The 25,462-nt window shown below is 37.2% G+C and overlaps 1 protein-coding gene and 1 long non-coding RNA gene across 3 annotated transcripts in view; one reads left to right on the top strand and one right to left on the bottom strand.

Moving 5' to 3' along the window:
* The first annotated feature begins 1,255 nt into the window (after positions 1–1,255).
* LOC134754247 (leucine-rich repeat-containing G-protein coupled receptor 4) overlaps positions 1,256–25,462 on the top strand; it is a 45,666-nt gene continuing 21,459 nt past the window's right edge. The window contains exon 1 of one of the 2 annotated variants that reach the window (XM_063690445.1): positions 1,256–1,665. In XM_063690445.1, coding sequence (XP_063546515.1) covers positions 1,334–1,665 — 332 coding nt within the window. In that variant the 5' untranslated portion in view covers positions 1,256–1,333. Of the gene's footprint in view, positions 1,670–25,462 lie in introns of both variants that reach the window. The other variant, XM_063690444.1, reaches the window with a different exon arrangement.
* LOC134754523 (uncharacterized) overlaps positions 5,778–25,462 on the bottom strand; it is a 100,338-nt gene continuing 80,653 nt past the window's right edge. The window contains exon 2 of the long non-coding RNA XR_010128928.1: positions 5,778–5,918. This is a non-coding gene — a long non-coding RNA (uncharacterized LOC134754523). The remainder of the gene's footprint in view (positions 5,919–25,462) is intronic.

Genomic DNA, 25,462 nt, shown 5'->3' with positions numbered 1-25,462 from the left:
GTGTGTGTGTGTGTGTGTGTGTGTGTGTGTGCGCGCGCGTGTGCGTGTGCGTGCGTGCGTGCGTGCGTGTGTGTTACAAGGTGAGTTTGTATGTGTATGGGTGTGCCCGAGTGTGGTTATTATAGGACTTAAGTATTAATATTAGGTTTGTTACAGTTCTCTGTGTTAAAGAGGGAAAAGCCGAAAAGAATTAGTAAAATGACTCATTTGATAGTGTTTAAAAGTGATTCCGATTCTTGATAGGTCTGTTAATTAAGCCATGTTTGCAGTCGTAGCTATTTAGTGCGTAGATCTTTAAGTGTTTATTTGTTTTATTGTAAATACGAGCACTCATTGCTACGTACTGACGGCTCGCGAATGTCGTCCTCTGGAGTACCACAGGACACAGTTTGTTTATTCCGCTTGCTATTTGCTTTCGCGGAAAATGAAAGATGTCGGTGTCTACGTAAAATGGTACGATGGATGTACAGCTGCCTGATAGACAGGACACAATATATATTTAAAAGAAGGAAAAAAATGCAACTAGTGCGCGAAAATGAACTTTGCACACACTTAATCACTATAAAAAAGGTATGTACAGGTAGGCATTATTACTTATGGGTTCACTCAAGGTCATTAATCAAAAGCAATACGGGTAGTTTGTAATTTATATGTAATACCTAAAGCCGGCGCGGCGGCAGAGGCGGCTGAAAAATTAAAAAAGGCCAAATATAGGCGTCTCGGCCCCGAATACAATTTCGTACCTTTTGGCGTCGAGAACCTTAGCCCGTGGAACTATTTAAGGAATTATCTAAAATAATAGTAGACGTCACCGGTGATCGTAGAGCTGGCAGCTTCCTCGCACAAAGAGTAAGCATTGCGATACACCGAGGAAATGCTGCCAGCATCTATGGCACCATGCCAGTTTTTAGTTATTAGGTTAGTTTTTTTAATTTTGTATTTATTATGGATTGTACATCTATCTGGTATCTTCCAATGTCTCCTGGCATCTTCCATGTGTTCTGTGCCTACATATACCTTATGTCATTGTATATATGCAAAGTTTCGTTACATACCTAAATTAAATGTATATCCATAATAGAGTATCGGTTTCCCTTGTTAAGTTGAGTGTATCTGGTGCCTTGCTAGAAAACTTTCCTATGTGCAGATACTTATATAAATATGTACTTATCGGAAGCTATTTGTAAAGTTCGATTTCCGCGGCCACTCGTACTCGCACCCAATCGACCACGCAATGGAGCAGAGTGGCGCGGGGTGTTTTGTTTGAGCGCTCGGCCGGGTCGTCGGAGTTTCGCGGCGGCAGTAGCGCGATCAGCCCCGCACGGTACGCACGATGGTCGCGCAGATGCACGTGCTCGCGGCCACGCTTCTGTGCGCGCTGGCCGGCCAGCTCGGCGCCGGGGCCAGCCTCCACTGCGCCATGCGCAGGGAGATCTCCCCGTGCACCTGCCGGCGCGAGGACTCCAACACCGGTGCCATTCTCGTCCTCTGCCACAGGATCAAAGCTTACGAAGAGATCACTAAAGCCCTTACTAATAAATTCAGCCCAGAAACAAAAATTGGACTCGATATATCCCACTCGCAGCTGCCGGATATTGCAGATCACAGTTTTCGAGAACTAGGCCTCTCTATCACAAAATTGAAACTGAATAATGACAATCTAAGGCAAGTTTAATTACGATATAATTACCTAAATCGGACTTTTACCTTTCCAACATCAATTTCACAATTCGTGTCGTAATTTAGAAATTTTAATTAATATCTGTGTTCATGCCATTCGCTACAAAATACCGTGTGAGATGTATAAGTAAACAACAGGTTTCTGATAAGAAGAGGACAACAACAATGAGGATCGAGTCGTTATCAAAGCAGTGGGCGGCGCCCTCGCCAGGGTTGGCGGCCGGTCGCGGTCGGGTGGTGCACCACACCACACTCGTCCTATGTATGCCCATATTGCCCATATTTACTCACCCAGAGAACAAATGCATCTATTGCCTTCGCCACAGTAAACAATTACGTACTTCTATCAACAGACTACTGTCTCGACGTCTCAGTAAATTTCCCTTTAGTGTGAATTTTGTTATATTGAACCCATATTCATCTTATCAGCTCCGTAACAACAATTATTAATGCCCACTCAAATGAGATCGATGTCATTACGATAGTTGTGTAATTCGTTGGTATGTATATATATATATAATATGCGAGTATTTTCTAATTTTTAAGGTTCCGTACCCAAAGGGTAAAAAGGGTCCCGCCCTTTTACTTAGACTCCACTGTCCGTCTGTCTGTTTGTCACCAGGCTGTATCTCATAAACCTAGATAGATGTATTTCTGATGGCGCTAAAAAATACGGAACCCTCGGTGGGCGAGCGACTCGCACTTGTCCGTTTTTTTTGATAAATCATAAGGCACTTATTATTAAGCTGTCCGTGACCTGTGAGCTCATTCAATCAATCAATTATTATTTTGAGATTTTCATGGCTCTAAATCGAATCATGTCCTATAGATGAAGTACCGTCTTGTCATTTTATAGTAGGTAAAGTAAACTAAATAGTAACTTGTGTTAGTAGGAATGTCACCGCGGTGTTAGGTGGCAGATGATCATTTATTTAATCACTTTATAATCTTTCATTAGTAGAATCGTGTGTGGATGACATCTAGGAGAGGCTGGTCGATAGTTAGCCAGGGTTATCGGAGGTCGCGTCTAAAGCATTAAAATTGAATGATATCGTATTGGACGTGTTGTATTCACTATATTTACCCACAAATGGTGTACCAATAAGTTACAGTGCCCGTTGTTTGCTATTGCAGTTACGTTGCTTTTGAGGGTTCTAAACGAGATAGCAGACCCCTTGCTTCGATTTTGCATAGTCTCATTGCTTCGTGCTCAGTCTCTGTAATGTTTAGTTCTTTTTGTTGTATTTTCTCGAAAAACAAAGATAATGATACTAACAAGTAATTTATTTAGCCTAAACGTTATATTTGACATGTTGACCCGATTAACCCGTCCTTTGCTCACATTGCTTTGCTTTGATTATTGACAACCATCAAAGGTACAATCGTTTATAAATGCCAAAATCCTAATCAATTATGATAAACAATGTACCTATGCGGTTGAAATATACATACGCGTCGGCTTGAAGTTCATTCCAGACACAGAATGCAACATAATATGTAATTGCGAGACTGGTTTTCCAGACTGCGCTTACGTAGCGTACAACACGCGAACGCGAAGCGGCGCGACGCGAAGCGGGGTGAATCAATCCTTAGATACCTATAGAAGTGTCCTACGTTAACGTGGGCGATCTCGTGGCGAACGTGAACGCCTTGGGCCCGCCGGGCCGCCGCGCCGCTACGCTGTCGCGAGGGTTCGCCTGCGTTACGATGGAAATTTCTATGAAAACTAGGCACGTTTTCTAATTACCGACATTTAAAGAATATACGACCATTCACAATAGCCGAAAGGCTTGAAACATTAAAGTGCGTTCGTTAGTCAAACTGGCTTGCGCCTAGTAGAGCTAAATAATCGTATATGTGTGTACCAAGAACATTTATGAAATTCGATTTTTAAGATATTGGACAATCAGTTCACAATCTATTTCGGAACAACTATCGTCGAGCGCACCACACATGGGCTGAAATCAGTTCGCTTTTTTAACGCGCGTTGAAAAAGCGCTCGTGAGCATAAGGTTTTACTTTTTAATTTTTTACTTTTTCGTTGTAAACTCCCAATAGTCAATAGCATTACTCATTCAGCCAACATAATAAAAGTATTTTAAAGAATTAAAACACAAATAAATAACAATTTTTATCTTATATTTTATTTTCATGAATATAGTGCTAAATAAGATAAGATTCTGCCTTTGCTCATTAACGCAAATGTAAGGTTTTAAAATTTTTTTTTTGGTGTAAATGTATTCCTTTTGGTTCCCGCCTTATGAAATCGAGTAAATACAATTCAACAAAAGAAATCAAGAGTGATTAGTAAAATTAGAACAATTACCGGGTAAATAGACACTATTTTTCAGTTTTGTTTCCACCCAGTTGCTCATGGGACGGGTACGCAGAAGAGTACACCACTTTTTTGCACTAGAGCAGAAACGTATCACTTTCTGCGCACTTTTTAGATCAACAACTACACACTTTCAGAGCAATGAGATATGAAAACTACTTTGCAGAGGGGGCTCTCTGTAGAAAAACAAGTCTTCGACAAAATTAATATTTTTTTTCTATAGATAAAGTATGTCCACGAAAAAAAGTGGTCGTGGATGATCTGGTATATCTTTTTACGGAATGCACATTTTCAAGCATTTTTTTATATATTTAATAATTTGTGTATATAATATTATATAACAAAAACAAAATCGTATTTTAATGTATGTGTATCATACCTTTCATTGCCTGTACAGCGTTTTTTAACAATCTTCACTCGCTTCCTGCTACAATGTCACAACCGTATTTATATTATTACAAGACTTACTACTCTAGCACTGAAAATAGTTTTTGTATTGGGGGGGGCAATTTTTTGACAAAAATTCACATTCACCAAAGTTAACCTCAGAACTATCTCAATCTGAATACAATTAGAAAAATTGTTTCTATTGTAAAAAGAGGACGTCATAAGGTATAATCTAGATTACCTAATAAAAAATAAAAACTACATATTTACATTATTATGCATGACCACTTTTCTTCGTGGACAGACTTTAGCAAATAAATAGTTATTTGTTATACAAGGGTGCAAAGTTGTATTTTACCCGCGAGTGTGGAATTGAAACACGAGCAAGCGAAAGGATTCTATAGTTGAACCACGAGCGTAGCGAGTGGTTCTAAAATAGAATCCTGAGCGTAGCAAGTGTTTCAACACACGAGAAGCAAAATACATTTGCACCCATTTGTGTAACACAAAACTTTTCACCTCACTATAGCGAGGAAATTGCAACATCCACAGGCGTTAGATCATCTTCATCACTGAAATCACTCATTTTTTTACGATTTTATAACAAAAAACTGGAAATTCTGTATTTTTACGTGAGAAGTTTTTAAGTAAAAAATTTGTTGACAATGTTGACATTTTTGACGTATGAAATGTCAATGATGCGTTTTGAAATTGCATTGACTCAACTTGTGCGTTCAGAATTATATTAAACATCATTATTAAAAAACAAACGTTTCTTATGGAACTTTAAGGTTTATGACATAAAATCATTAAATAAAGCTAAATTTGGTATTTTTTATTAGATTCTCAAACCATTTGTTTAATGATAATTAATATCAAACGAATCATTATTATAAGCGTTTTACGATTTGTTATCTGTCAAGCTACTTAAACACGCTCCATCCAAGGTCAAATTACTTTCCCCACTAGTGGATAAAATGCGTTTTTCCCCGCTTGTTTTAAAGGATAAAAGACAACTTTCTGAGCTAGTGAGGGGAAAACAATATTTCAACGACATTTTAAACAATTTCTGAAATGCGTGGTAGAGGAACGAAAAGCGATAAAAATGGCATTACCAAATTAAGAACTTAACTGGATATTTCTAATATCGTCTTCGGTTACCGCGATAGTTAATCATGATAATAGTTTTTCAGTTTTATTTCATGGATATTTTTACTTAAAGTTGTATTTTTATACTTTTTAGGGTTCCGTAGCCAAATGGCAAAAAACGGAACCCTTATAGATTCGTCATGTCTGTCTGTCTGTCCGTCCGTATGTCACAGCCACTTTTTTCCGAATTCACACAAAAATAGAAAGAAAAACAGAAATTTTGGGGGTCCTCATACTTAGAAAAAAATTTTTTTTTCATTAAACCCATACGTGTGGGGTATCTATGGATAGGTCTTCAAAAATGATATTGAGGTTTCTAATATCATTTTTTTCTAAACTGAATAGTTTGCGCGAGAGACACTTCAAACTTCATCTCTGTAACTTCTAAAATAAGAGAATGATAGAACTAAAAAAAAACTAAAAAAAAATATATGATGTACATTACCATGCAAACTTCCAGCGAAAATTGGTTTGAACGAGATCTAGTAAGTAGTTTTTTTTAATACGTCATAATTTATAAACCGCAATTTACCTTTAACTCACGTTTGACATAAAAAATACATTGTTTAAATTGTGTAATGTACGGAAACCTCGGCCCGACTCGCACTTGGCCGGTTATTTTAAAACAGTTGCTCAAAAAGTGCTACTTTACGTAGCTGTTTAGCGTGCGAAAAGTTGGGTTTCGCTAACTAGCGCTTATTACTTTTCCATTTTTTTAAATTTATACTTGTTCCAATTCATGACTACTTATTGATGAGTGTTAATATTAGTTTCCTTTAAACATCGTAATCAACATAAAAACCTACTGTTAATGTAAGAATACGAAAAATATACATATTTCATATTTTATTACTTACCATTATAGCACGTTTATTTTTTAATATTGAATATTGAAAAACCGTTCTAAATAAGTTGCCGAAACGCCTGTTAAGGAAGAGGCGTTTTTTCTTACTGCAAGCATGTTAAGCATTCGATATTTTTTTTATTCCTTACTTGTTGTTTTTCTTATTTTTTCGCAATTGTATTAAAAACGTCGTTCGATACACGTGCGGAAATGTGATTCTTCACTCGTCCCGGTTATCCCCGGTACGTCCCTGATGTCTCGGTACTCGTGAAGTAATGACATACTTTCCGCACCAATATCGAAATGTACTATTTCCATTATTATTTATCTCCACGGGAATTAATCGCGTAAAATAGTTTTAAAATGTACCTCCGACGTTTCGAGGACGGCGTTGTCCCCGTGGTCCCGGAAAAGACTGGCTAAAGTTGACATCAACATCTTCTAGGCGCGCGAGTTTTTCGAACTACCCGCACTTGGTCTTGTTTATTAACTTGAACGTTTTGCGCACTAGGGATGCTACCGGGTCGACACACAACACTCACAATATTCGATTTTTCAACTTTCGATATTTGGTTTCGCTTACACTTACTAAATAACATTAATGACTGGGTTCCATGTGGATGAGATCTTAAAACCTTCGTCTCGATTGAAATTTCTATGTTTCTTGATTTCAATGGCTTCACGGATTTTTCTACTATAAAACCCACGATCTGTAGAAAGTATTCTAGGGTTGTGAAGCTCAATCCAGTGGTTTGGCCCTGACTCTAGTAAATGCTTAGCAACGGCAGACTTGTTCACCTGACGGTTCTTGACAGCTGCGATATGGTCCTTAACTCGCTCCGCAATGGTACGTTTCGTTTCCCCGATGTAGGAACTACCACAACTGCAATCGATCTTATAAACGCCAGGTGACTGGAACGGGATAACGTCCTTCGGTGACCTCAGGTTTCCTGCAATTTTGGATAAAGGAGTGTATACCGTCCTTATAGAGTACCTCTCAAGTACTGTGCCAACCTTATCCGTTACTCCTTTCACATAAGGTAATAATGCCGGTTGCCTGGAGACATCAGGACGCTTCACTCTTGCTTTTCGTCTGGGTTGCCACTTTCTCACCTTATACCCGTTCCACCTAAGTACAGACGTAAGAACAGATCTTGTGCTCTGTTCACCAGCGAGCTGACAACTGATTGTAAGTGTCGGGGATGGTGGTGAGAAAAAGCGCTCAAATACCTATCCGTGTGAGTTGGCTTCCTGTATACAGTATGCGTCAGGGTTCCGTCGACTCGACCAATCACTTTGACATCCAGAAAAGGCAAACTGCGCTGTGATTCCAATTCATACGTGAATTTTATCTTAGGATGAATTGAATTCAAATATTGGAGTAGTTGCTCCAATTCCTGCTTTCCACCTTTCATAACACAGAAAACATCATCAACATATCTCTTCCACAACTTTACTGCCCATGGCTGCAGGTCTATACTGGCTTCGATATGCTCCATCCAGATATTTGCCAAAACCGGTGCTACAGGGCTACCCATGGCCACACCATCGACCTGGAGGTAATGTCATTAGTAAGTGTAAGCGAAACCAAATATCGAAAGTTGAAAAATCGAATATTGTGAGTGTTGTGTGTCGACCCGGTAGCATCCCTAGTGCGCAAAACGTTCAAGTTAATAAACAAGACCAAGTGCGGGTAGTTCGAAAAACTCGCGCGCCTAGAAGATGTTGATGTCAACTTTAGCCAGTCTTCTCCGGGACCACGGGGACAACGCCGTCCTCGAAACGTCGGAGGTACATTTTAAAACTATTTTACGCGATTAAGTCCCGTGGAGATAAATAATAATGAGTAAAAATCGTGAAAGTTTAAATCAGTGTACTATTTCCACTCAGAATCACGAGCTCTTTCGATCCTAATACGAGAAAAAAAGTGTCCCCAAAATTTCATACAAATGTTTTTTGTCCGTTTACGCTAGGCTACGGTCATAGAAGGTTGTATAGAACACCGTAACTATACCATATATATGTTGTCTATTCAAAACCCTTTAATTTAATATATAATCTTCAATTTGAGGAACTCGAGTGTACCGTACCGACAACCAATTTCAAATGTTTGACAGATCAATTGGTAGGAATAGTTTGTATGGGAAAACTAAATTGTTTTTACTATCTTTCCCTGAATTTTTCAATATATTCTCACCGTTTAACCAAACTAAAAATTAAAAAAACGTCCGAGTAAGGTGGCAAAGCAAAATAGGATTTGTAGTTTGTAATTTTTCGAAATAAAATACGTTGCTTGACTCAATTTCGACGTTTGACTGAGCGTTACTTTCCGTCAGAAAAAAAATCTGAGTTACCCTATAGTCGCGCCTAAGGAAGTTTTACTTCAAAAATATCATGAAAATCGGCTTTTTGACTACCTTAATTCTTATAAAAACGTAACAACCTACGAAAAAAATACCATTCTGTACTATAACTGTAATGTAGTAACTTGCCTATTATTTATAATCAAAGCTTCACATCTAAACCCATGGCATCCAGATAAAAATAAACTTTTCTATTCCATAAGACGATCTTCGTCAGAGTGTACTAAATAGTAGTCAATCATTCGGACTTTTTTGTTGATTTTTGACCAAATACTTGTTTTTTTTTGTTTGCTTGAGGCTCTAAAAGAAAATATCAGTTTTTGCTTGTGTTGGCTTGAATGGAACAGAAGTGAGTTCAATTTTATGAACTTACCTCTCCAAGGCTAGTCCCACGAAACTTTGCACCGAAGGCATGCTGGAATAGGTCTTTAATAAAGAAAAATATTAGAATTAGATTCACTTTTTTTTATTACGGCTGGTCCTAAAAATACCAGAATTTCATATTTCAATATTTTCAATATTAAGTTTTTCCGTCAGAGTACAACCTACTTTAATAACACATTGTATTGGTTGCTACAAATGATACAAATCTGCTATAAAATGACTGTAAGTAATAGGTACTTTTTTGGATTAATAAATATTAATTTGTAAAAACCGGCCAAGTGCGAGTCGGACTCGCGCACGAAGGGTTCCGTACCATTACGCAAAAAACGGCAAAAAAATCACGTTTGTTGTATGGGATCCCCACTTAAATGTTTATATTAAACTATTCTGTTTTTAGTATTTGTTGTTATAGCGGCAACAGAAATACATCATCTGTGAAAATTAAACTGTCTAGGTATCACGGTTCATGAGATACAGCCTGGTGACAGACGGACAGACAGACAGACAGCGAAGTCTTAGTAATAGGGTCCCGTTTTTACCCTTTGGGTACGGAACCCTAAAAAACTGGTAAAAATGGTATTTTTAGGGTTCCGTACCTCAAAAGGAAAATAAAACGGAACCCTTATGCGATCACTTTGTTGTCCATCCGTCTGTCCCTCTGTCTGCCAAGACCCTTTATCTCGGGAACGCGTAGAGGTATCGAGTTGAAATTTTAACTTAGGTCAAAATTTCAAAACTTTTCATAACTCTTTCATAACTTAGGTCAAAACAAAAAGATACGGCCGTTTATGCCGCAAAAAACGTATATTCCGACACTCTCAAGGGAATCAAAATGAATTTAGCAAGTAATATCGTCTTACACTAAAAATAATACAGAGAAAAATCTGAAAACTGTAAGTTTGTAAAAAAATATATATATAAAAAATTGTTAAATTTGTACGAGCGAGTGGGCGAGTACGACTCGCACCTGGCCGGTACCTTTTTGAAGTTGTGTTTATAATATTTTCCATAATGTCAATATTCAGAGAGAAAAACGGGGATTACGTTCGTATGGAAAAACGGTCGTCCACTAATCTCTCAACAATCGCGGTTTCCTTCTAGGGTTCCGTAGTCAACTAGGAACGTTTATAGTTTCGCCATGTCCGTCTGTCTGTCTGTCTGTCGAGGCTTTGATCCGTGATCGTTATTGCTAGAAAGCTGTTATTTGTCATGGATATAATAATAATAATAAAGCCTTTATTTCCTTAACTTACAAAAAAATATTTACAGTTGTGTTTAGTTTTAAAGAGTATATATATCTAACTTAATAAACTAAGGCCCCTTTTTGGGTATAGGCCTCCTCCAATAGTCTCAAGACTTTTCTTCTATCTTTTTTTTTGAAATAAACAATTATTATTATTATTTGTATCTCCGTTACAAACTCTCGGGTTTTCAGGCCCGGTCATTTATAAGGCGTGCGTGGGGATATAGATCCAACACGTAGAGGCCGTTTGGAGAGTCATGATGTCATGTAGAACGCCTGCTGGAACCCTCTCACGGGTACATAAATAGATACCCGTAAACCGGTTTCAGCAGGCATTGGGAGCTATTATAGAAAAGTGGAAAGAGTCCAGGGGCCCTATTCGAGATTCACAACTGTCAGTTTCGGCTTCAACATCAGTTCAACAGTGGAATGAATCATTTGTTCATAAGTATCATTTGGTACAACCAAAACTCATTCATTGAAAAAATTATGCAACAAAAATCAACTTTGTTTTCTTACTACTATACGGTTTAAAATGGCTCTGAACTCTGCGTGGTTCGGTTTGGTTTCGTTGTCACCTAACTGTGGATTGCTAATGTCAAATTTACCTATTCGACAACACACGATTTCTTCCATTCAACTGAAGTTCAACACGAAACGTCACTTAACGCATGTCGAATACCGCTCCTGGTCTATGGCTTAAATTTAGGTGGAATATAATACTGGGCTATTGCTAAGAGTTCCGGACACCTGCCATAACATTGTGCTATACAGTGCTATCGAGGCAGGCGGTAACTCGCCACTCGCAAGATGGGCACCTGATGCGCCATCGTAGAGACGGCCAGGCGCAACACCGGCGTGAGCGGCTCAGGGGTGTCGAGAGGTGTGCTGCGCTTTCTCCGAAGTTACTCGCGGCGTTATGCCCTTTAACACTTCCACCCCTGGAGCATATAGCTCTTACGACTCCCCTCTGGACTGCCAATGAAGGCAAGCCAGAGCTGAGAGTCCTGCGGGTCCCCTTGGGGTCCACTTCGACCGACGAAGACACGCCACCGCCAGAGACGGAGACCCTGACCGACTCTCTGGAGCACTTTTATCGAAATGTATGAAGTTCTATTTTCAAAATTTTTATAATTGACTAAACCGTATCGATAAAATTCTTATGCTTGAGTCGGAAGTGCCATAGACTATCCAACGTTGAAAATAGTAAGGTTGTAGTGTTGCATATGAAGTTGTAGTATTATACTCGACGATTAGAAAAACGTTATTACGACATCAAATTTTTTTTTTAAGTTATTTGTCATTATTCATGTAAATAAAGTATAATAATGTAAGATAAAACTGCTTATTTTACTCATTCGATTGTTATTTAATTTCTCTAAAACAGTTCCATTGGCTGTATGAGTATATAATGCCTTTGACTATGGGTAATGGCAGTTTTAGTTTAGAACGAAAGAGTAAAAAATTAAAAAGAGGCAATACCACTGATTTTCATACTTTAATTAACAATTCATCCTAAAATTACTGCATTTTCCTAAAATATTTGCCATGTGTTTTTGGTTTCCTCGTACTCGATATGAAAAGTAGTGATTGACTCGGGTCAAAGGCACCAAGCATAATTTCATTCCTTTGTTAACAATCTTCTTATTAAACTTCGTATAAAAATTACTTTAATTAATTGTAACCTATGCAAACTTGCCTTGTCTTAGCTATTTGCTGGTTTCCTCGCATTCGATATGAAAAGTATTTAACTCATGTTAAAAGGCACCATTCATCCCTTGTCCCCAATCTACTATACTAATATAGTTTGTCAAAGGACTGTCTCATTTAAAACATAGACAGAGAGAATCTACTAATATTTGTCTTACACTAGTACTACTAGTACTAGCACCCAAAAGAAAAGGATGAGTATAGTTTTTTTTGTTCTTATTTACTGACAAGAGATTAGCAAAGACCAGGAAGCTGAATGCCATGCTGACCGCCGACGTCCATTAGATGGGCATGGCACCAAAAGAAGAAGAAGATTTACTGACAATTTGGTTTGGCCAACTATAGCTCCAGTTTAGCCTATTGTGGAAGGGTAATTACGAATCCCTACACTGAGCATGGCCCGACATGTTCTTGGCCGGGTTTTTTTAAATTCAAAGACCCCAAAAATATTCAAGCAGAGTTGTCAATACTAATATTTAAATGTACAAAAGTTTCAATACTTTCAATGCTTCTTAAAAATGTTGTTTCTTTTTCACCAATATTAATCTATGTTCAAGGTTTAATGAGTCAGTTTATTCATGTTTGTACGTATTATTAATCAATAAACACACAATCCAATAAACATTTGTTATCTCGCAAGGAACATAATAAACGAAGATAAAGTAATGGATACTTCGTTTCGTGCATCTTCGGAAATCGGATTGGGGCCGGTTTACTTAGTGCGGTAATTTGTAGAGATGCACCGGATATTCGGTTACTATCCGGTATCAGGCCTATCCGGTCCTTATTTTGATATCCGGCCGGATACCGGATAGTGAAGTCCTAAAATATTTGCCATGTCTCTCGTCGAGACGGGAAAAAAAAGCTCAATGCCTCGAAAACCCGAGAAATAAATTTCTTGTGATAAGTAAATAGAAAACACGCGTATAACACGTGATGTGTCCATGGAGTATTTCTTTAGGTAAGTAAACAATGTTTTTTTTTACATTTTGAGGTACTTAAAACATTTTTTTAGTTATCCAACCAAATAAAAAAATGCCTAACTATCCCCTATCGTTCTGGCTTCAATCGATTTTGATGTTTTAAAACTTTTGAACTACTACCCTCAAATGTCTAAAGAATTCGTCTCGTTTTAGCTTCTTTACTATAGGTAATTCGTTTTAGAATTAGAAATAAGATAAACAATCATGACGTGCCTTTTCATCGAAAACCGCTTTTAAACAATTATTAACTATTACTTATGAAAGCAAAATAATGTAAATGATCGTATATGATTTATTATAACTGTTATATATTTGCCGTGAAAAAGACACGTCAAGATCGCTTATCTTCTTTCTAATGGTAAAAACCGGACAAGTGCGAGTCGGACTCGCCCACCGAGGGTTCCGTACTTTTTAGTATTTGTTGTTATATCGAAAATTTCAACTGTCCAGCTATCACGGTTCATGAGATATAGCCTGGTGACAGACAGACAGACGGACAGACGGACAGCGGAGTCTTAGTAATAGGGTCCCGTTTTTACCCTTTGGGTACGGAACCCTAAAAAACGAATTATAGGGCCATGGCCATGTAATAGAAAATATTAGAAAACGAAATTACTATTGATAAATCGAATCATCCCGATATACCTATATTCCTATTAGCAAGTTAGCACAATTATAGCAGCTTCATTGTGGCGTAAAACTGTAAGTTTGTAGCATCGAGTTAAATTGACTTTCTCTTGCCTAATAAAATACCCTATTGTGGGTTGTTTACATTTTGTTAAATACCTAAAGAAATACACTGTAGCATATATCACATCGCGACACGCACGCCTGCATCTATAGTTATTTTTGTTTGTTGTTGAATTTTTGATTTTTAAGTGCAATTTATGGTAACAAAAAAATTACCATTTGTTTGATTATGGATCTCACCTAGGACTCCTATGAGTCTGATTTTTAATAAACCAGAAAAATGTAAATAACATGGTGTTTTAATTGCGCACTTGTGAAATTAATTTTTAACCGCTCATTCAGAGAAAATCAAAGAAAACTACAAATTTTCTCGATATTTTTAAAACGGGTCGATATACATAAGAAAGGGTTGAATAGAATTATTCAGTTTTAGTTGTCATAGACATCGAATTTGGTTATTATGATGTTGATACTATCAACCATCAGGCTTTGCAGGCAGTAGGCCAGACCGGTCGTCAATAGATTAGTTATCTCAATTTGTAGTGTTATAAAACAACATCCTGAAGGTTGAACTACGTAATTTTTGCGTCAACGTCATGAAATGTCCCGCAGGGGAAAAGGGGGCATGACGGGGTATGATGTGGTACCCCTACGGGACAAGATGGAGTGATTAGAATGATTCATGGAAATAGTATCTATAGGGCCTAAACAAAACTTCAATTTTTTGCTATTGGAACCGTCGTCTGATAACTTCTCACGAACTGTTTTTATTATCATTTCTTAAGTCGTCTGAGGGACAGAAAATGTTTTTGCAGCTAACATGTACCCCGTCTTCCCTTCTAAAACAGCATCCACCGCTTTTTTTTATGGCCTCCTATAACCACTCTCCTCTATTTGACTTTCTTTTATACTTTTTCACCATTCTACAAGAGAAGAAATAAACACATTCAAATCCGCAATTCTTCATCACTTTAAAACTACGGCTGGCAAGATGTACCCCATCTTGCCCCCATGTGCCTAATGAAATTCGAGTTTTTTGTAAAAAAAAAAACATTCCGTATTTGAAACCGTCAAGTCGCGTGATTGCTGGGCCATAGGAATAAATTAACAGGTTTCGTAAGTAGGTACGCTTCCACAATAGGCTAAACTGGAGCTATTAGTATAGTAGATAGGGTTTCTGGTTTCTCGACCTTTTTTATTTCTCGAGGCATGGGAATTCTCGACCAGGATTTCTCGAGTTTCTCGTCATCTCGAGAAATTTTGAAAGTTTCATAAAACACCATGTTTTTTACATTTTTCTGGTTTATTAAAAATCAGACTCATAGGAGTCCTAGGTGAGATCCATAATCAAACAAATGGTAATTTTTTTGTTACCATAAATTGCACTTAAAAATCAAAAATTCAACAACAAACAAAAATAACTATAGATGCAGGCGTGCGTGTCGCGATGTGATATATGCTACAGTGTATTTCTTTAGGTATTTAACAAAATGTAAACAAACCACAATAGGGTATTTTATTAGGCAAGAGAAAGTCAATTTAACTCGATGCGACGGATGGCTTACTTGGGTTTCATTGATTTCAGTTTTTACTCAATGGGCTATCAAGGGGAAACCCCTTCGAGTTTTAGATTAAAACAAAACAGAAATGATTAATTAATATAAGAAGTTCCAAGATAAAAACATTATAAATATATGTATATATAAACGTCGATCGTAGGCGTAGTATTCGGGTAAAAATATAAACGATAACACATAGGTACTTTACTTAACTTTGTCAGAGATAATTATTTGTTATGCAACTTATGCAATAGCCTAGCTTTGTTATTATTTGCCTTTCGTGCTAATTAAGAGCGTTAAAAGGATTTCAAGGTAGGTACTAGAGGCAAAGAATTTTTGATGTAGAGCGTATTTAAAAAAACGTCGTGAAAGAGATACAGATAGTCGGATTTTGCTGTTAGGACAGCAACTCTCTATGGTAGAAGAGCCGGCAGTAAAATGTCGAACTAACTTGATACCGCGATGAGATGCACAATGGTTTCCCATAAAAGTGATGCTAAGTCCGAATTTGATAGTCTGCCACGGCGGAACTTGCCGAAAGTACAAAAAAAATAGCGACTTCCGGTGCGAAAAAGGGGGGGGGGGGGGGTCATTTAACCCATCTGATACTGCAATAATAGTTATGGCATCAGTTAGAAATTTACTGGTAGATGCAGAAAAGCGAAATCTGCCAGTATTTTTCTTGCCGGAAGTGCTTGGCAGACGCTCTCAAAGGTAACCATCGGCACCCCTAAATAAACCCATCTGATACCAGCATGAAACCAATTCCAGTCGGTAGGTATGAACCTTCACTTCAGGAATATATAAGTCTGCCAAGGCTTTTTCTGCCGAAACACCTTGACATACGAGATTATGTAAGCAATATCCGTGGAACCCGTATTTTGGAATTGTACAGATTACAGACCTTTTAATTATTGCAGGCTTATTAATTTATTATTATGGCTCATAATCCTAGATATTAAACACGCGTGCTCTTTCAGTGTATTATTCCACTCGTGCTGTTTCATTATATTATCCGACTGAGTTAAGAAGGTAACTGATTGCTAATAATATGCATGGAAAGGGAGCCTTCTTTAATTGGTCGGACTGGCGGGCACCGGCGCGACCGACCGCCTGCGCGGTGCGCGGCCCGGCCGGCCCGCCCGCCGCGCCGCCCGCGGCCGGGGCGAGGGGCGGCCGGCAGTATGACAGATGCAACACACAATACTAACTGTTAAAATTTGATTAATATGAAAGTTTCTTTTTTTTCTCGCAAGTGTGTTGAAAAACGTCGTATGAAACGCGTGTGCATTGGTCATTACACACATCGGCTTTCTTATTGCGCGCTCGCTTACAGCTCGCGCGCACAATATCGCCTCGTGTGTAATGACCACCTTAGCACACTTGTATCATAATGTACTATTACCTAACACTTAACTGGCCACTTTACTATGGATGGTATAGAAAGGATGCCAATCTCTTATGGCAGAACTGTTGCAAAAGTGACCGCTTTCAGCTTTAAATAATAGTTCGTAATCTCTCCGGTGGCGCTAGTTAGGCTCTGGGACATGAGTATAACATGAACCATATCAGGCAACAAATAACCCGACCAAATTACGTAGGTTGTTTTTGGTAGTATTTCGGTGTATGGTGGCGCCGCCTAATTACTGTTTTTTGTTGGACACTTTTCATACATAAAGATTTGGCTCCTTTATATAGTCTCCATGCACTTTACGTTGATAAATCAAATGACACGTTGACAATGACATTGAAGACAAACAAACACATACATACATGATGATTATTTTTTAGATAGAATTATGTATTTTTTAGATAGTCATGCACGTCGGTAGCTACTTATCTTATACGTACATATTTCATTGGGTTGTTCCAATGAAAGCCGTCTGCTATTATTTAATGATTATTGTGTTATAATGTCTAAATAAATAGGTAAATAAATATTATAGGAAATTTTTAACACAAATTGACTAAGCCTCCACAGTTAAGCTCAAGAAGGCTCGTGTTGTTCGACTCAGATAACAATATATATAATATACTAGCTGTTGCCCTCGACTTCGTACGCATGGATTTGTAGGTTGGTGGTTGGTGGTTATATTCTACATGAGCATAGAACATTATGCAGCAAAAGAGCAGCAGGGACAGTTAATCATTTGTTAATAAAAATATTTAGATCAATACAGTTTCACTCACTATTATTTTGAAATATGTCTCACGATAGTTTAATTTCGATCATTTGTTAATAATTATACAACGCATGAGATTAGACTATCACAACCTACGAAGTTTCAAGCCCCTAACTGAAAAAAGAAATGTTTTCGATATAATCCCTCTGAACCTCCTTAGAAGATTTTCAAGTCCACTATTTTAAAAAAAATGTTCGCTCCCGATGCAAACTTTCAACCCAGGGAATAAATTTCAAAAAACGTTGAAATCACTTTTCTCGTTTTCTATTATTGATGTCTTTTTACGACATTTTAAGTTCACTATTTACAAAAACTTTCTTTCCCGATGCAAACTTTCAACCCTTTTTTCACCAACTTAGGGAATGAATTTTTCAAAAACGGTGATATCAGTTTTCGTCTATTTTAATATAATGTCCAAGTTTCAACTTCTTTCCCCTTTTTAACCCCCTTAGGTGTTGAATTATCAAGAACGTTGAAATAAGTTTATTGGTAGTCTTATATTATGTCTTCTAGAAGATTTAAAGCATTTGTAGTGGATTCAAACTTTCAACCCTTCTTCTATAGTCTATGTAGATAGTTTCCGCTATTAAAAATAGTAAATGTCATATTATAAAGTAACATATATATACTGAGATAGAACTTACAGTCAGCTTTGTCGGCACTACGCCATCTAGCGGAAAGTGACCAACTAACTGGTACAAGGGTAATATTTTAGGGAATTTTTTATTCTTTTCATAGTTGATTAGGGTAATAAGTCTTGTAAATTTGTAATTACTAACAATCGTAAGGATATCTATGTGTGTATTAAATTAATTGAACTGAATTGAATAAAAAGAATTCCCGAAAATCAAAGCGTGTCAAGAAAAATAACAAATGCCAAATTGTCAATTTATTTTTTTCAGTACTAGATAGAGCGGCAAAAATAATAAAAGTAAATTTAGTATAGTATTAAAAAAATGTATTTAATATAATCTGTTTGGCACACATGTAAAAACCCAGGTACAAATTGCGTATTTTTTTCAGTTTTTATAGAATTTATCAGTAATCGCGTAGAAGTAAATACCAAAATACTATAAACAAATAAATACATCTCCACTTCAATCAACAACGCGTTTTGGTACAACGATAGCTGTATGGTTTAACAGTAAAATGTATGGTTTCACATTTTAGTTACCATAAACCTACATATAACATACATAAAAAATTATGATGACATTCAAATGCCTATTTTTTAATGAACAATATCATTTTTTGTGAAGTATATGAATAATAAATATAATTAAATTATAATATGATATTCATTTTAAGTTGAAGTTTAATCATTTCAGTGATATTTATGTATCGTAAACGTCAAAGAAGTTTTACTTCAATCGCGCGTAAAGATTACACGCAAACACTTTTTTCTGTATTAGATATTTTAAGTCCGTTCGATTTATAGTTTACCTACTATCTACTTATACTATAGGGAAAATAACTTCTCTACATCAAACGGTGTCAATTTATGACCAGTACTTTCTTTAAATATAAAATTTAAACTTACTGCTAAATGGCAAAAACTGCATTTATTTTTATACATATTTTTTCTCCAAATTTAATAAGTCTTATCCATCACTATATTGCTTTAGTCAGTATATTGCATCCACTTTGATAATAACATAATATTCTTATTTGATGCAACATAATCTCTAACGTAAATACGTGTTTTATGACTTAAATACCTAAATTGACAGAAGTAGTACCTAGTTAGTAGAAAATAAAGATAATACAATTTTATTATTTGAGTAAATTTCTTAAGTGGAAGATAATGTAGGTGCCTCGATTATTGTGTAATAATGTCTAAATAACATAATAATCTTATTTAGATCCAACATAATATATGAATCGACCTTAAGTGTTGTACGACTTAATAGGTAGAAGGAAGTTAAGTTAAGAAATAGGTAGAAATCTGAACACAGCTCTATTGTCAAGGCGATAGAGTTTGGTTAGAGTGCGTGTTCAGATTTCTGAGCAACTCGGCCGCTCCGATATATCTGATGGCGACTGCACCTAGTAGAAAATAAAGATAAAACAACTTTATTATTTGAGTAACTTCTAAAGTGAAATATAATGTAGGTATGCGCCTCTGCCTCGTTTTCGGTTAGAGAAAATGATATAGCATGCAATCACGCCCAGTTCTCCAGCCTAGCGCGGTTCGCTTCATTGTATTTGCTGGTCTCGTTTTGTAATTTAATTACCCTTTGGCCTAAGCGAGTACGTCAATTATGCATCGTTCGCTTTAACGACCATCTCGGCTACTGTCCTGTACCTACAAGCGGATTTTATATTGATGAATTTTCTCGCCATATTGAATAGGTAAGTAACTTACAAAATTACTTTGTATAATAACATAATCATTTAAAAAGTAACCTAAAACTAAAACTACCTACAAAACTAAAACTAATACCTAAAAAAGAAATAAAACATAACATGGGTGATCTAGCCTAATATGTACATATTAGGCTAGATCACCCAGGTCCGAGCCCTGTGGAAGGGTTCCCATAAGGCTGGCTGCGTTCCCCCTTTGGATGTCTATGCCGATCCGTTGGGCGAGGAACGAGCCAGCCCTACGGTCCCCAGTGACCTCGTAAATTTTGTATTAAATTTAATTTCAGACTACCCACGAGATTGACTACCATTGACAATAGATCTATAAAAATTATAACTCCTTTCCTTCGTTCCTCACTTATAGTGCGACAAGAAATTGTAGAAAATAAATGAGGGCGCCACTTCCTACGTAACTGTCACATTTTTGACGAAAAATGCTTAAACATGGTAACAATTTCGTATGGATTTTTTTTAGTTCCATTTTGTTTAATTTCTACTATTTTATGTCGCACTGTAGCTCGCTTTTTAAGATTGCGTAGAGCAAAATCAGCGAAAAAGGCAGTCACCGTTTAGTCGCTAGTGTTCTCATTTTTTAATAAAATTTTTTATAACAAATGTAATTATTATCCCAAAGAGTGCGTTTACAATATTATATTATTGAAAATTTTAAATCTTTTACAATATAACAAATACACTTATGCAAAGTTGTACCTAAAAGAGATGAACGAGTGTCAGCGTTTAACGTATGCGGAGTGAAGTGTAATCCGGTAAGTTTTATGGGCATTGGATTCTTTCTCTTGAAATTGTGGTTCATCCTTCTAGAAGAACACCATCTCGAAACTGTATGTAATTTCTTCAGTACTATTTCCCTATGTCCGAAAGCAAAGATAGTGGAACATTTTGTGGGAGCGGGTTAGAGGTGAAGGTATGTTTATAATATTTTTATATCCTTTTAACTACCGCTAGAAATAAAACTATGAAAACGGATTATATCGCGTATATTAAATTTATAATACATCCCGACGTTTCGAACCCTTTACAGCGTTCGTGGTCAACGGGTGACTCCCCCCGTCCGGGCCGCGGGCCGGGGCGGGGGGACGGGTGGTCCGTTGACCACGAACGCTGTAAAGGGTTCGAAACGTCTGGATGTATTATAAATTCAATATACGCGATATAATCCGTTTTCGTAGTTTTATTTCATGAGTAACTATCGCGGTAACCGAAGATAATATTACCGCTAGAAAGTCTGGTTCGGGTAAACATTCCAGCTTTAGCCAGTTTCCTGGGAGAGATCGATTGAAGAAAATGACGGCCCGCTGAGTTACAGAATCTTACAGAGAGGTCGTGAGATTATTCAAATGTGGCAGTAAAACTATTTAAAAATATCTTGATGATATGGGCATCGGCAAACATTCAAGAAAGGGCGTTTTTGCGTAATGGGATTTATGGGGGACTTAAAATGTAAATTTATGGCAGGGTAACTATTATTTTGAGAACACTAATGGTCCAACGCACGAGAATGTGAAATATGTCGAGCGTACGAAGTTTCCTAAAAAAGTTTTCCTAAGGACGATAAAATTTTAACTAAAAAAAATGCCAACATTTGTGTTTTCGACACCGATGGCTTTAAAGTACCACAACTTACGTTAAAAATCTCGCATTTGAGTAAACTTTATCTTGCATTTAACGTTGTTAAATACGTTATTAAAATACATGAAAATTTATGAAAAATAACCATATTGTTTTTATTTAATACGACATTGAATCCTGTACAGATTTCACTCCGCATACGTTAGAAATTTGTATAAAAAATCGATGCTTAAGTTATACATACAATCATGTTATTTTGAAAACCACATAACTGGACAACATTACAGCCTTTTCCTATTTTTCCTCTTAATGGCAACAAAGAAATTTTCTCGTAAATGTACTTTCGTAAAATTTTCATACCTTTGCCATATAGTCAGGACAAACAAATTCAAAATCGCTCTCATTCTTGATGCGACTGGCAAATCATATTACTTTTTGGCAACCGGGTTTTCTAACCTAATTTGACCGCGCTGAATTCGAATTTGCCGGTTACCCGATCGAAATCATGATCGGAAGAGAGATATTCAAGATAGCGGCCATTATTACCCTACAAAGCGACTCCAATGAATTTTTTGTATGGAGACCCAAATTTTTTAATACATTTTTTTATAATAATTGCTGCAGAAAAAAACAGTAATAATAAAACGTATTTTCTGAAAGTTTGGAGTACCTACCTGAAATGGTTGAAAATATACAGCCCTTTAAAGGTAGAAAAAAATCGTCGCCTGCGTCGCACCGAAATATGAAATCCCAGTAGAAAGGCATTGTTACAAGTTACAACACAAAATGCACTCTAAGGGCTTTAATTAGTCTTTAATTATATATCTTTATTTAATTATTTATTCAATATTTTAATCATTAAATACGCTTTTTTGACATTTAATCTATGTACGCATAGTCGCATACTAGGACTATTTTGGTGTAAAAATGCGTCTAATATGAGAAATATGAGAATTGGTACGAATAATTAATGATTCAATTAATTGAATAAACAATTGTTTATTAATCAATTGATTGGATGTGTAAAGTGTCAGGGTGTAACTAGAAAATCTTAAACGTTGTTAAATAAGCCCCAATTATAAGTTCGTTCGTTAGATAGCTCTAACGCTGATGCCACGCAATTGACCCATAATACCAAAAACCGGCCAAGTGCGAGTCGGACTCGCGTCTCAAGGGTTCCGTACATTACACAATTTAAACAATGTATTTTTATGTGAAATGTCTTTAAAAAAATCGGCCAAGTGCGAGTCGGACTCGCGCACGTAGGGTTCCGTACCATTACGGAAAAAAACAGCAAAAAAATCACATTTGTTGTATGGGAGCCCCATTTAAATATTTATATTATTCTGTTTTTAGTATTTGATGTTATAGCGGCAACAGAAATACATCATCTGTGAAAATTTCAACTGTCTAGCTATCACGGTTCATGAGATACAGTCTGGTGACAGACAGACGGACGGACAGACGGACAGACGGACGGACAGACGGACAGACGGACAGCGGAGTCTTAGTAATAGGGTCCCGTTTTTACCCTTTGGGTACGGAACCCTAAAAACCCGTAGGGGTCGGATCAAAAACTAAGTAATTAAGTCCCACTCACGCTTGACTGCACATTTCTAATAGGTTTTCCGGTGATCTATAGGTAAAGATCTATTTTGTGTATTTTTTTCCAAATTTTTGACCCAGTAGTTTCGGAGATAAAGGGCGGGGGGGGATGGTCATTTTTTGCCTATTTTCTTGAATAACTTCTAAACTGTTTATCTTAAAATTATAAAAAAATATATTTGAGATTCTCACAATGAGTTCTTTCATTTGATATGTAACAAGATATAGTTTGACAAACTTTATTTTTTAATTTTCTCATTTACCCCCCAAAAGTGGCCCCCGTGTTTAAAATTAATTTGTTTACGTTACATGTCCATATTTGGGTCACAAACTTACATATGGTGTACCAAATTTCAACTTAATTGGAATTTTCGGAGAAAATTGGCTGTGACAGACGGACAGACAGACAGATAGACAGACGCACGAGTGATCCTATAAGGGTTCCGTTTTTTCCTTTTGAGGTACGGAACCCTAAAAATTATTCTATTGTTACGGACGTAAAAGTTAGTAGGTATGATATTATTTTGAACAATGACTATTTTATTAAAATTAACAAACAAATTGTAAAGAAAAATTCGGGGCTTTTGTAGCGTTCCGTACCTCAAAGGAAAAAAACGAAACCTTTATAGGATCACTGGTGCGTCTGAATTAATAAGGTTGAAATTTGGTACACAAAATCTAAATCTGTGACCCAAAGACGGACATGGAATGTGCATAAATGAATTTTTTGGGCTAAATAAGAAAAAATGTTTGCAATTTATATCGCGTTATAGTACATATATCAAATGAACGAGAATCTGACATAAATCTATATATATATAAACGTAAAAGTCCTGACTAACTGACTGACTGACTCACTTAAATCAACGCCCAGCCCAAACCGTTGGACCTAGAGAGCTGAATTTTTCACAATAGATAGCTTTTATGACGTTAGTATCCACTAAGAAGGGGTTTTTCAAAATTCATCCCCTAAGGTCAAATATTTTTGTGAGTGTGAGACTTGAATCTTTGTATAAAGGCATTTTATTAGAATACAAGAAAAGTAATTTCAGCGTTCATAAATATTCATCCCCTAAAAAGGTTAAAAAGGGGTTGAAAGTGAATCTATTACAAATGCTTTGAAACTTCTTAGAAAGGCATTGTATAAGATTCCAAAAAAGTTATTTCAACGTTCTTAAAAATTCAACCCCTAAAGGGGTTAAAAAGGGGATGTAAGTTTATGTTTTTTTTACCACGTCGGTGGCAATCAAGCATACGGCCCGCCTGATGGTAAGCAGTTACCGTAGCCTATGGACGCCTGCAACACCGGAGATATTACACGCGCGTTGCCGACCCTTTAAAAACCTGTACACTCCTTTTTTGAAGAAAACTGACTGATACTGTAGCCCCTCGGGAAAACCTCGGCAGGGAGCTCATTCCACAGCCGAAGCGTATGCGGGAGGAAATTTCTCTTAAACCGCACAGTACGCGACCATTTAGGTGCTAGGGTGTGAGGATGAACACCCTGCCGATGGCGAGCGGTGCGGTGATAGAAAGCGGCCGTTGGCATCATGTCAAACAGTTCTTCAGAGCACAGCCCATTGTACAAGCCGTAGAACACGCATAAGGAGGCGAAGTCTCTCCTTAGACTTAAAGGTTCAATACCGCTTGTGAGTTTGGGATCGTCGACGATTCGTACAGCGCGCCTTTGGACTGAGTCGAAGGGTCCAAGCTGGCATCCAGGTGCTCCTACCCAAAGGTGACAGCAGTACTCCATACGAAGTCTGACTTGCGATTTATATAGCAGCAGTCTTCGCGGGGCAGTCCGCAGATTGACTTCGTTCGATACAGCCGCCCTGCCAGACCTTCACTTGACGACTCCATCTGCGGACTGCCCCGCGCCCCCCGCCACCGCCCCATCAGCGCGTGCGCAACGAGCGACGAGGCGGGCGGCGCGGGCAGTGCACGACGTACAACCGCCGCGGACACTCGTGCCTGAGGATGGATTCCCAAAGAATCCGAAACATGTCGCCAAAAGCGACTAAAAATAATAGTGAGTAAAAACCGTACTGATCAATATTTTGAAATGTATTTATATAAGGATAAATTATTTTTTTGAATTGCATTAATAATTTTCATATGATTTTAACCCATGTTCTTTCACTGATATGCGTTAAAATTGTTAAATAACAAACGAAACCGTCAACGTCATCTATCCGAGCGTAGGCCAAAGGTAGTGGGGAAATCTGATCGATAATCAAATTTTCTTGATTTTCGAGGCACGTTTTTACCTTAGACTGTATCCATGTATAACGGAGTTATATCTATCTTTGGTTTGATCGAATTGTACTTTTCATTCGCCCCTATATTGTAAATTTCATCGAAATAGCTAGAGCTGTTTTTGAGAAATTACC

This window comes from Cydia strobilella, chromosome Z, assembly GCF_947568885.1.
Source record: "Cydia strobilella chromosome Z, ilCydStro3.1, whole genome shotgun sequence".
In the NCBI taxonomy this organism is placed as follows: Eukaryota; Metazoa; Arthropoda; class Insecta; order Lepidoptera; family Tortricidae; genus Cydia; species Cydia strobilella.
This window is presented reverse-complemented; position numbering and strand designations above follow the sequence as displayed.